Genomic DNA, 13,820 nt, shown 5'->3' with positions numbered 1-13,820 from the left:
AATGGGGCAACATGCACACACATACCATACTATGGTCACTCATTCCTAGACATATACTAACATTCTACATATTAAAAAAAACAATATTCTCTTTGTCACCAGCACAAATTGATATCTCCATTCTGAGAGAGCATATAGTTGCCATAAACAAAAACTTTACAGTACCTTTATATAAAATGGGAGCTGATCAGGGTTTTGTAAACACTTTCACTAACAACCACAGCACAGTGTAGCGATCATCTGGACTGAGTAGCCTGACCCCAAAACTCATCTGGTCCCCTATGGTCCTCTAAGGCCCACGAAACATCTCACTCATTTGATTTGTTCCCCCCCCTTTGGCCAACTGGAAGGCATATACATTTGCACACAAACGTCTGATGTGCATTTCATTACACTGTGTACCGAATGTGCTAATGGACGTTGGTGTCCGTTGCCCACTAGCAGTGTGGCTCTCCTACGTGTGATGAATCCAATGAAGTCATCACAGTTTCCCTGGCTGGATCCTCCTCCCATGTTGCCTGGGGACAAGACATGATATGATATGATATTTTATTTGTAATGTGTTCGTACACAAGTGTTTCAGAGCGGGACAAGGCACGGGAGGGGAACAGGGGAGAACAAAACAGTCTTACTAGGCCCAGTGACATTGAGAATTTGCAAGTGCATGGGAAAGGGAAAGGGGAAAAGTGCATGGAAGGGGGAGAGTGGAAAGTGTGGAGCAGAGGATAAACAGATAAATAATAATAAATACAAATAAAATAGATAATGGAGCAATAAACAGGGGTAGTGCAGCCAGCAAGTGCAAGACCTGTGTTTACGGCAGCAGAACTGGGTAAGTCTGATAAGTGCATAAAAAGACGAAAATGGGGGGTGGAGGACTGTATGGGTACAGATACAGTCCCCATTGCAAGGGGTGGCTGGGAGGCAGTGCAGAAGGGTGGCAGGGTGAGCAGGTACCTGGGCCAAGGGGACAGAGGGTGGCCAGGTGCACAATACCAAGAGAGCAGATCAGCAGGAGAGAGGGGGAGCAAAGGCAGATGCAAAGAGGAAGGTCTTGAGGTGCTTCTGGAACCAGAGATGGTTCTCCTCAAGTTTTGGAGTGGCAGAGAGGCTGTTCCAGAGGGAGGCCACGGCTGAAGATATAGATCCCCCAGCTTGTTTCTTTGTGAAAAGACTGACCCTGAGGGAGTTAGAGGTAGAGGAGCAAAGAGCTCGAGAGCGGAGGCATTTACGGAGGGATAGCTGGAGGTATTTTGGACCCAGAAAGCCTTGTGGACAATGCAGGGGGTTTTAAATGTAATCCTTGCATCCACTGGGAGCCAATGGAGAGATTTCAGAGCTGGAGAGATACGATCCAAGGGCTTGAGGCCAAAGACAAGTCTCGCAGTCCTGTTCTGGATTAGTTGCAGAAGGCGAAGAGTAGAGGCAGGTAGATTTAGAAAGAGGCTGTTACAATAGTTCAACCTAGAGAGAACCAGAGCTTGGGAGACATTGAGCTTCTGGGGGAAGGAGAGGAAAGGAAGAGTACCTCTGAGGAGGTGCATTAGGAAGTTTGACTTTTTAGAGACCTCAGAGATGTGGACAGAGAAGGAAAGTGTGGAGTCAGATTACCCCAAGGTTCTTAGCCTCACAGGTGGGGATAGGAGGAGGGCTAAGCGAGGCCGGCCAGAGAGAGAGGGGAAAGGATGGAGAAGGGTTGCTGATTAGGAGGATCTCTGTCTTGCTGGCATTCAGACAAAGATCATTGGCGGCACACCAATCTTGAATGGCAGTTCGGCAATCAGAGGTGAGGGAGGGAGAGGAGGTGGCCGAGGGCAGCCTGAAAATGATTTGAGTGTCATCAACGTAGCACTGGAAATTTGAGCAAAGAATGGCAATGCAGTGGGCGAGAGTTGCCAGGTATTGGTTGAAAAGCCAAGGCGAGAGGTTAGACCCCTGGGGAACACCACCAGTAGAGAGGAAGATGAAGCATAGGAAGGACCCCAGTTGGACCTGGCAGGGTCAATCGGAGAGGAAAGAGGTCAGCCAGGCCAGAACCTGATCAGTGATACCCATGTTCTCACAGAGACGGTTGAGCAGGATGGTATGGTTGACTGTGTCGAAGGCAGAAGAGAGATCGAGTAGGATGAGGCAGAGGGAATGTTAGAGTCAAGGTTGGAGAGCAGATCTTCACGGATGTTCAGGAGAGCAGTTTCCGTGCTTCTGGCTGCTCTGAAACCAGACTGGTGGTCATGGAGACAGCCAACAGAATCAGAATGAAGCTTAAGCTGAGAGATGGCCACATTCAAGCCCGTGTCTGCGGCATCTAACAACTTGGCTGAACTCTTCAAAATCTGCAAGGAGCTTGCCAACCCTGCTGCAGTCTCTACCCTTCCCCTTGCCTCCCAAGCTCTCTGCAATGACCTTGCTTCTCACTTTATCTCAAAAACCCAGGACATCTTGTCCACCCTCTCCTCCCCTCCTCTTTCTATTCCCCCTCAGTCTGCGCTTGCTAACCCCCCTTTAACCACCTCCTCCGTCCTTCTCTTTCTTTTCTCTCTTCTCCCCTGATGAGGTTGCTTGACAAGTGCAATCTAAAAGCCTCGTCAAAACAGGTTAATCTCTGTTCCTCTAAAACCATCAAGGACCACATTGACACCCTCGCTCCGTCCCTTGCCGATTTTTGCAACCATTCCTTTGCTTTAGGATCTTCCCCTCACCTCTGAAACACTCCCTTGTGCATCCTCTTCTCAAGAACTCCACAGCTGATCCTTCCTGCCCAGCTAACTATCGACCAATCTCCATTACTCCCTTTCTGGGCAAACTCCTGGAAAGGACGGCTGCTGTTACTTGATCCTGACCTTGGTGGTGGCTATATGAGACAGAGATTTTATGACTTCATTGGATGAGACACAGTATTCCCCCCTTTCCCATGAGGAAGGCCCTCTAACAGCCAAGACCTTAATGGCCTATTGTAAACTAACGGTTCCCCCTTGTAAAGGAAGTCAAGAAAACGTTTCATTGCACTATTCTGATCAGGCCTTTGATTCAAACACCCACAACTCACACATAACACCTTTTGTTTCTAAAGTGTGTTTATATTAAACCTCTGGGAAAAACCATTTAGGAGCCAAAAGTCCAATGTCATCCATGGACTCCAACTCCTATAACCACTCAGGTACTGCGACTAGGAGGAGTATGAGGGTGTTTGTGCAAAGTGACAGGTGCTCGAAGTACCACTTTCAGACTAGTTGTTTTTCCAATCCTTTAGTAGACTGGACATTTAAAGATGACCACCACATTGTGGGAAAGAGCAGTGCAGGAGAGGACGTTAAACCCTATGTTGAGGCTCACGAACCCGAGATGCTGGAAAGACGGGACAGGCGGAGGAATGCTGTGTGTGAGCAAGAAGGGCATTGGGGAGGCTGGGAGCCACGCAGGATGTCCTGGATGTACGGCCACTCAAAGAAACAGCGTTTTCCCATCCAGGCTGAATCGAAAAGCTATGTGTGACCGAGGAGCCACGCAGGACGCTGGAAGAACTTCTGCACACTCCAAAGTGGAAAGCAGGTGAAGGGACCACATTGCAGAGGCGCGAGCAGAGTCACAGATGCTGGAAAAAAACAGTGAGTCTCCTAAAGCAACTGCGGACCCCGGGGCATTACGCGGGTGTGCCAACAAGTGAATAGTACGAGATTGCTGATGCAGGAAATACCCAAAGTTTGTTTGAATGCAGTCAACGCAAAGTACAAATTTAACATGCAATAAGAATAATGTTTGAATACAGACAAGGCAAAGTACAATGGCTAACGCCAATCAAGTACAGATGCATGAGATCCCAATGTGGCGAAGAGGTCTGAGCTTATCAAGGGTTACCATAGACAGATATACAAAGGACCTCATGGTATATGCTATTGTGGTATAACCAAAGAACTGTAAAACACATAAGAAGTCCTGGCAGGCGAGTACACCAGGCAGCTGAAGTTGAATCAAGATGCCTGGCAGGCAAGTACACCAGGCAGCTGAAGTTGAATAAATATACCTTGCAGGGGAGTATACCAGGTGGTATGCAAAGTTACAAGAATTACTATTGAAAGATTGTTAAAATTGAATGAAGATTCCTGGCAGGAGAGTTTACCAGGTGATCTCCAAAGTTACACGAATTGCTACAGAAAGATGTTAAATTTGAATAAGAAAGATTGTTAAAATTGAATGAAGGTTCCTGGCAGGAGAATATACCAGGTTATCTGCAAAGTTACAATAATTGCTACAGAAGGATTGTTAAAATTGAATGAAGATCCCTGACAGGAGGGTATACCAAGTGACCTACAAAGATTGTTACAGAATGTATTGTTTCAAACAAGATCTTTGAGTCCAGTAAAGACATAAAGGAACTGTTATGTAAAGAGACATGTTTTGTCATCCTGTTCAAGAATCCAGGGGAAGGGCACCATCCCCTGGTCTATACCTTGGAGAACATTTCAGTTGGAGTCATTTTGATACTTTTGGTTTTGAACACTTTTGCTAGCATCAAGTTAAAGACATTTCACCATGTCACCCTTTGTTGTTTTGTTTGTAGTGTGAGGGTCAGAATAGGACATTTTGGACACAAGGACGGCTTTCCAGTTACTGACATCCTGAATCAGACAGATGCTTAGTTTTTGGTTTCTAGGTAGGGAAAATCCTCTTTAGAGCAGGGACAGAGAGGTGTTCTCCAACCCATTTTTATTTAACACATTTCTATAACCAAAAACATGACAACTAAAAGCTCTTAATAGTAAACCACATTCTTTTATTCATTTTGTTCTATTCATTAAGGTCTCTCATGTGCAGTGCCAATAGCTGATGGAGTGGACAAGGGAGCTTATTCATTAAAACTATTCTGCTCTGTCCATATGCTCCTTATGCCTTGTGCCACTTTTTCCTTAGTAACTTCCATAGCTTCTAGTCTTTGCACTGATGGTTGGTTTTTAAGAGGTTTCCTGGGGTCTGAGTTAGAAAGTCCTGTTTAAACCCCCTTTACTTCAATCCTGTATCTGCCATATGCTGATGGAGTAGGCCAGTGAACTCCTCTTTCTCTTCCATCGTAGACTACGGCTTAATTCCTCTTATGATCCCTGTTCCCTGCCTTTTTGACACCTTTGGAGGAGCAGTGGGAGGTCTGCCTTGCACTGCTGACTCCCGATACAGCTCTCCTTACTTGTTTTCTTGTTCCTGTGTTCCTTGTAGTCATTGCGGGATTCTCTTCTCTCATCGACGAATACGTTGTGATCTGGTGGACACTGATTGTTGTCCGGACACAGTCCAGCTGTGAGCCACTTCGTTAGTAAGACTAGGTAAGCTTTATTATACATATGTACAGAGACCCCCCCCCGGCCATCTTATTGCAGTCCAGCTCAGGCCCCCAACTGACATATTCAGAACATTCCCATTCAAGTACTCATGAAAATACTCCTGATCTGTCAGTCACGCCATGCACAAACATTCCATCAGCATTCAAAAATGGCCAGCTGGTCAGGACAACATTCATACTACATAAGAGTGTTTCATTGCTGATCTTCTGCCATTTTATATATAAGGTCACCTGCTCATTGCTGCCACCAGCTGAGGTGTCTGTGTTCTTTGTGTTCTGCTTGTCGGATCCTCACAAGGAGGAGAGATTATTCCGGTGCAGTCCTGCAACGGCAAGACCAAAGTTAGAGAGCAGTTGGCGAGGCAGTGGCACAACCTTCAGGGAGAGGTGGACCATTCGGTCCAACAACTGTGCTGATACTGCAAGGAACCTTACCTCTGATCTTGGGCGAGGCAGTGGCGTGACCTATAAGAGGAGGTGCACCATGCAGTCCAACAACTGTGCCGATACTGCAGGGAGCCTTGAACCACGGGGCTGCCACGGAACCAGTGAAGTCCGGACCTACTCATCCCATCTGCGTTGTCTCCAGTCAAGTTGCCGATACTTCCACATCTGCTCACCAGAGAGGGAGGCGCAGTCCTTCATCTCGACCCAGGATCACTGAGCCTCAGTGCATAGCTCCTGCAGCCTTAGAGTTTGGAGGTTATGAGTTGCCAGCGGGCTGCAGGGAAGTCCTCGACAAAGCCAGGGAGTCATCAACTCTGAAGTGCTACGGCCATTAGTGGAAACATTTTGCTACATGCTGCTGGTCACAGAAGATTACCCCTCTGAGGGTCACGGCTCCACATATTCTTCCATACTTGCTGTCCTTGGTAAAAGCTGAACTGGCTCACACATCCATTCAGGTACACCTGGCAACCATCTCACGCTACACCAGATCCCCGGGAAGATCCTTGCTGTGATCCCACAGACTCGTCAAGGAGTTCCTCAAGGGGCTTTTCTGATCTTTCCCGCTGGTGAAGGCTCCGGTCCCGGCATGGGAGCTCAACGTGGTCCTGACCAGGTTCATGGGGGCACCTTTCGAACCTATACATCAAGCCCCACTCAAGTTTCTCTTGTGGAAAGCGTCTTTCCTAGTGGCCATCACCTCGGCCAGACATGTGGGTGAAATCCAAGCCCTTTCCTGCAAGCAGCTGTATTTGACTTTCCACGATTCAAGGGTGGCTCTGCATACACACCTCTCTTTCATGCTGAAGTTTCTATCGGAATTCCACCTCAACGAGCCACCTTAACGAGCCCGTGGTGTTGCCTGTTTTCGTCCCGAAACCTTTGTTGCTCGTGTCTTGAAGTTCGACGTCACAGACACAGAGTTTTCAGAAGACTTCTCAATTGTTTGTGAACTTTGGTCCTGTGAACCATGGGAAGGCCTTGTCCAAGGCTTCCATTTCAAGGTGGCTCTCCGGCTGCATCATGCACTGTCATCGGCTGGCTAACCGGCCTCTGCCTGACAGTCCGAGAGCTCACTCCACCAGAGCGAGCGCTGCGTCGACGACATTCCTTTCTGGTGTGCCCCTGCTCGACATCTGCCTGGCTGCGACGTCAGGTCCACGGATACTTTCACGAGGTTTTACTGCGTCGACAGGGATTCCAGGGAGGAGTCCAGAGTTGGCCAGGCAGTGCTACGCAACCTGTTCGCCTGGGGTGAGTCTGTTCCAAGGGTAAGTGTGGATTACTTCTGTTGAGCCTTGCCACCTACCGTGGTTGTGTAATGTGTACTGCTGTGAATCTATGCCAGACCCCATGCTGGAGAAGGAACAAGTTACTTACCTGTAACTATTGTTCTCCAGTATGGGTCTGGCATGGATTCACATGCAAACGCTCCCTCCAGCCCCTCTGCAGCTCTTCTTGGTCATGCTGCCACTTCACGTGCTTACCAAATCTGAAGATAGCTAGCAGAGGCGGTGCTTAGGGGGAGGACTGGCAGTGGATGGTGGAAGTATGACCCAGACAACAGTGATTGGTTTAGAGGAGAAAAACTGTTTTACAGTAAATGTGAAACTTTTTTCTTTTACCGAGGATTTCCAGTCTGACGACAGGGAATTTTCATGAGCATGTGAATCCATGCAAGACCTATGCTGGAGAACAATAGTTACAGGTAAGTAACTTGTACCTTTCTATCATTAACCACAGACAACCACACATCTGCTATGCTAGCATTCAGGTAAAATATCTCCCTGCTTGCCCTGCATTCCTGCTTTCAGGACAAACATAAAAGGGATGTTCCCATCAGGAAGTGTTCAAATGATTAAATCACAAATTAATTTCCATCATATGGTGCTGCATGGAAATGAATCACATAATTAAAGTGTTCAAATACTCGGCTTTAAGACTGAGTTATATGAACAAACAATACATGATTGTAGTACACTGCAAAGTGGTTAAGAAATAATTAGTTAAATGGTTTATTTCATGAATTCAAATAAGCACTCAAAAAACAGAAAACAAAAAAGAAAACGTGTCAATTCATCACCTAAACAAGTCGGTTAAAGGGCAATGTGCCTACACATATAATAACTCAGCATAGGGATGAATCAGATGCCTGTGGGGACAATACATAAATGAACATATACAGATCTAAAATAATACATAAACAAGCGTGAATAGTAGACATAGATGTCTAGGGTCTTCGCCAAGAACACAGAAGTCACAGTGGCGTTTGATGCCAGGAACATAAGAATCACAGTGGCGTTTCGGCTGTGTAGAGAGGTGCAAGCCGCCTTCTTCAGGACCAAAAGACAGTTCTGGACCTTATAAAATGTAGATAAAACATACTCTCAGTCTAGAAAAATACGGAATGAATACAAACATATTGACCCAAGTGTAACAAGACACAACAATCATTGAGGAAACAAATCACCATAAAGGGAGGATTAACACATTGTGCCATCCACTCTAGACATACACATGCTCCATGAACCATTGAGTGATGCAAGTGGTTGGGGGCATCAGCCTGAGGCTCAAAGAAAGCACCTGGATAAAGGTTACCTGAGGAAAGCCATGAGTGCTATGACTAAATACTACAGGCAAAAGTGGAAGACCGTGAGTAAAGACCCAAAGTAAAGTGGCCAGGGGTGAGGAGGTCATAACAGGATGGACCAGCTTACCACTGGAATAAGGACCTATTTGCTGCTTGTGCAAGAGAAAAGAGAAGGGGTACAGCCGTGGCATACAGCAAACTAGAATGATGAAAATGAACCAACACGTCAGCATGTGTCTGACTGGGATCCCAACCTGGAGGGACAAAATGTAAATAAACGTGACTTGGTAAGCGTAAGAAGTGGCTTGCTAAATACCATGTTCCCTGCTTTCGGGACCAAGGAGGTACGACACACATGCGTGTGTGTATTTTTCTGCCCTGACTCCCCCATTTTTTCTGTAAATAGTTAAATATCTTGCTGTGGCGTTACAGGTCACATTTGTGCTCATTTTAACTATTTTTAATGTTAAAAAAAACTGGAAGTTATCCAAGCCACTCAAAAACACTGTACTTGTTCACAGTAAAAAAACATTATAAAAGAATGATTTAGTCAACTTTAGGTGATTTTATTGCCTTCATGTTACATCTTACTTCTAAAGGCATAACTAAACAGCGATGGGTGCACATCTGGATTTAAGAGACCACATTTGCTCGCCTAATCTGACAGTGATATTTATCTGAATTTTTACATCTTTACCATCTGCCCTTGGTGGGATTTGAATATATTTTTTACTATTCTATATTACAAACCTTTTGAGCCTCTAGGCATCAGATTATTAAATCGGAAAACAGTGTTTCAGGTGGCTTTGAGTTCAGCTAGATTGTACGTTAGCAGAAGATCCTTGTGCACATCCTTCCTTTCTGCCTAAGGTTTCCTCTGGCTTTGATGTTAATCAACCATACAAAACTGCAATCATCCGTAGGTAAGTACAGACCCTCCTATTGTTGATTTGTGTAATTCATGCGTAAAAACGCCACATAATACCTTCCAAAGCAATAACCCTATTTAAGAGGTGTATGTTCTAGACAAAAGACAGCATATCAGAATTCATTTATTTTGTTTATTTGATCATACTATAATCATGAAAACATTTACAAAGAAACACATCAAATACATTAATAACACATCTATTAAAAACCAATTGTCAAAGCACACATTTTATCACACCAACAAAAAACTCACATCTCACATATCATTCCTCACATACTTTTTCATCCCCATACATACAAAAACACCACTCGTACTTGTGCAAAAATCTCAATCCCAATAATTCTGTTCTGTAACTCAGAACATCCCAACTATTTGGGTTAGTACCTTAATTGCTCAAAGTGCCTAGTTAACAATATTTTAAAAATAGAAAACAGGGTAAATGTTCCAAAGTGGTTACTCTTAAAACACATATCAGTTACCACATTTTGTCTATGTAAACCCAAGTTGTTAATCAAAACATGTGTTCCCACACCTTTTAGGACTCTTCACTATTTCAATATATCTTTCAAATTCAGTTTGAATTGAACAAAAACAGTTCAGTTGGTTCTAATCAGCTGACAATGAATTCACATTGTTGCTTCTGAAATGCTTGTCATTCTTACCAGAAGAATAGGCAAATGGGGATGACAACAACAACATAAGAGACAGAATTGGCATACGTTTGGCGAGTATGGTTCTACTGGTCTGCAGTCCCCCTTTTTTCATACGAGCCTCCCTCCTTCTGCACTGCCTACATGGCTTTATGAAGGTAATGAGAACTAAAGAACCATGGAAGGGTAGCAAACTGTTGCTGTAGTTGGGCAGAGCAAGGTGCAAGTGTTATCTTCCTTTGGTATTGGCTTCCCTGTATTAAATCACCATACTCAGCAAAAGGTTTTTCGTGCCATGGATGCTAAGATCCCAGTAGTATGGAGAAAGGTGTGCAATTATCTTAGAGAATGGAAGTCATTATACTGAGCAACTTTGCCTTTCCAGTACCCTTTACTCATGCCTGTATCATCAACACTCCTTTGTTTATGTCTGCCTGGGGTTTGAGACATCTATCTTCTATCTATCTCTTCGTATATATCAAAGGGAAATGTGTGAATATGTGTATGTGTCTGATCGAAATGTTCATCATACTTCCCCACATGCTGCAAACCTGAAATTCGACATGTGTAGGTTCCATGATGTAGACAAAGTAAAAAGAATAAAATATACATTGTTCTAATTTTGTTTTTATCTAAGCATTTTTTTAAGCGGTCTGCAATGATTGGATATGTGCGTGTCTGTTCGAAATGTTCAGCATACTTCCCACCATGCTACAAACCTGACATTTGACATGTGGGTAGGTTCCATGGTGTAGACAATGTAGAAAGTATAAAATATAAATATAGTCTAATTATTTTATTTTTTTTGTTGGAATTACTGTGGGAATCATGGATACAACTGCTATTTTTATATATTATGAGAAACAGGGGAACTCAAGTGTTAATATATGAATATTGTTTAAATCACAACTTCAAATATATTTAAATATATTCCTGAAAGTTCCAGTGCTAGAAAGTGAGAAGGTATCCCTAGCTTAGAAACATTTGGAACAAAAAACTATGCAAACACAATAGACAACCTTTTATATACCATCTGCACTCTTATAAAATCGATGACTCTTTTTAAACTAATAATAATATTAGTAACAAAAGTATTGAATGTAATCAACGCTCTAAACTAATTTTTACCACATACATTCATTTAATGCAAACAGTGTGTTTCATTGGAAACAATCTTTATATCACAAATCTATAAAATGTAACAAAGTAAGCAATGTCATTCTTGTGTGTTTACAAAAATACCAACATAAAACAGTTTCCGTAGGTAGTTCTAAACAGCAATTCAACTTGTAATAAATGTATCGTCATCTGATGTTGCTTTATTTTGTATGCCATAAGGACCCTTATAATAGTTGCCCTATGCGTATTGTGTCAGACATGGCCCCTATAAGGCCACAGGATTTCCTGAAGATGAGGCCGTGAGATATTGTGAAGATAAAGCCATGATATTTTTGGGAGGATAATGCGTGAGATTGCCTTATGAAGATTGTGGGACTGCACTGTACTTAAATCATGAAGTTTTCTAGAGTTGAAGCCAGAAAAATCATCCAATAATGTTAATAATGAGATTTTGTGATGACCAACTAACAAGATTTTAAGATTGTCCAATGATGAGGCTATGAGATGGTCCAAAGATAAGGTTCTAAGATTGTCCATTGGTGAGGTGATGAATGTATTCAACAATTATGTTGTGAGGTTGCAGTGAGATGGTCTAAAAAGTAGGCCAAGTGGCTGTCTGACGATGCAGTGATTGGTTTGCCTGATGATGCCATGCAATTTTCTACAGAGCATCTCATGAATTTGAATGAGGGTTAATATATTCATTTTTCTGGAGTTTAGACCATGACATTGTTAAAAGAGGACACCATGATGTAGTTTATAAACAAGGGGATGAGATTGCCAAATGAAAAAGTCATAAAATCTGGATATGAATTCATTACATTATTTTATGATTAGGTCATGGTGGTCTAATGCGAAATCATTAACCTTTCCAGTGAGATGGCCATGTAATTGTCATATTGTATGTCCATGATATTGTTTGAAGGTCATTATTGCGATTTCTTATACTTTCTATCCTACCACTCACTGCAGGAAATTACAGACTTGCCTGATTACAACAAAATCTCCTTTAAAGAAAATCCTCCTATCCCGCTGGAGAAGATTGTACCTGATGCCTCTCCTCATGCCTTAGAGCTGCTTAAGCGCTTCCTGGTGTACCCTTCAAAGCAAAGGATCAGTGCTGCAGAGGTGAGTATCTCACCATGAATCTAACTGTCCAACAAAGCACTGCAAATCAGGAGACATGTTTTGGGTTAAGTACTTGAGTCACAAGTCACGCTCTAGCCATTTCGAGAGTTGTAGTCAAGGAGTATCAATTGGTATTCCAAAGCCTTCTGTTCTAGTAATCCTTGTTCAGATGTGTACCCTTATTTGTTTTGCAATCAAATTCTTATGCTTATTATTCTGTAACTGTTTTCTTTAGCACAGGCCCTTGGGTCTCTTGTGTTTATTTAGTGCCTGCATTTGGTCAAGTAAATATTTACGGAAATCACAATGCCTGCTGGACATAAGAACATTTACAGAAAGTGGATGATTGCAAAAACTGGGCATGGTCAAGTGATGATGAGTTAGAACAAACATAACAATACAAATACATAGTAAGTGCCAAGAGCGATCAAGAGGCTTTGAGGGCAAAGAGTACCATGACTAACTGCAGTGCTGTCTGGGGGATCCTCAGTAGAGGTACTGCTTGAGTGTTCTTTGGTAGATATTCAGGTGCATGGCATACCAACAAAATGGTACAAGGAGAGAGAATCATCTGTTTCAGGGCATGGCAGAGGAAGGTTTTGGGATAGTGGGGTCATATTAGGGGATTAGCAAGCTGAGGATGTGACTACAGATGTAGAGAGAGATGATCTGTGGGAGGTGTGAAGATATAAGGCCGCAGAAAAGTTTGAAAGCTGAAGTGAGGAATTTGTAGAGGACTCTGGCAGGCCGCCTGTTCAATGTCATAAGAGAATTTGGTGGTGGTGGGCCTATATGGATGAAAGACAGAATTGGTGGGAATTTTGGGAAATTTGTCTAGCAGAGATGCCAAGCACTTCGGTAGAATTGGGAGGCAATATTCAACTTTCCCGAGCAGGTTGTTGTTCCCCAGCCCATTCTGCTGTTTTGTGTAGGTGGATAATGGACTCTTCAAGTATATTCGTGTATTTTCATACATGCCAACATTTCAAATCACCTAATTGGGAGGTTTTGAGTTCGAAAGTGGGATAAGTAATTTTGCCCATCAACTTGCATTGCTCATATGTGTGAGCGTGAGCTTGATTTGTTGTTTATCTTAGTAGTTTGATCAATCTTAGCTTGTGTGTGCCTAGTCTTTTTTCTATGTCTACATCTGTTCTAAAACATGCCTCGCACTGTGTCAACTCAATAATCTGAGTGTTATTTAGTTCTGTCTGAGATGATTGCAACATGTACCAGCTTTAACTTCAACTTCCAGAGTGTACAACTGTAAATCTGGTCCAATCCAAGGTTTACACATTGCTGTCATGTTAGGTAGGTAGGACAGTTGAGAGAATTTTAACTTTGATCTTTCTGAAATAGTCGAAAATCAGCATCTGACAGAAGAGGGCACTGTATCCTTCTAACTGATTAATCAACTTTGATTATATGATAATACATTAGATGATAATACATTCAGAAAGGGTAGATTAATGGTTAGTTTGTCTGCTTTTTTTATAGAATAAGGCACTGCTGGAAATGGAAAAAATGTACTGGGTGAACCCTCTTCTCCTTGGAGAGACATGGCAGTGGGAGAAAGGGGCAGGGTCGTGTGGTGTGGCCCTAGGCCAGGTCACAGGCCAAATC

At 43.2% G+C, this 13,820-nt stretch overlaps 1 protein-coding gene across 2 annotated transcripts in view; it reads left to right on the top strand.

Annotated features, from left to right (window-relative positions):
• The window catches only part of CDK20 (cyclin dependent kinase 20), a 635,467-nt gene that overhangs the window by 586,434 nt on the left and 35,213 nt on the right, over positions 1–13,820 (top strand). For both annotated transcript variants that reach the window (XM_069647476.1, XM_069647474.1), the window contains one exon: positions 12,042–12,197. In XM_069647476.1, coding sequence (XP_069503577.1) covers positions 12,042–12,197 — 156 coding nt within the window. The remainder of the gene's footprint in view (positions 1–12,041; positions 12,198–13,820) is intronic.

This window comes from Ambystoma mexicanum, chromosome 2q (assembly GCF_040938575.1).
Source record: "Ambystoma mexicanum isolate Mex_15411 chromosome 2q, UKY_AmexF1_1, whole genome shotgun sequence".
NCBI lineage: Eukaryota > Metazoa > Chordata > Amphibia > Caudata > Ambystomatidae > Ambystoma > Ambystoma mexicanum.
This window is presented reverse-complemented; position numbering and strand designations above follow the sequence as displayed.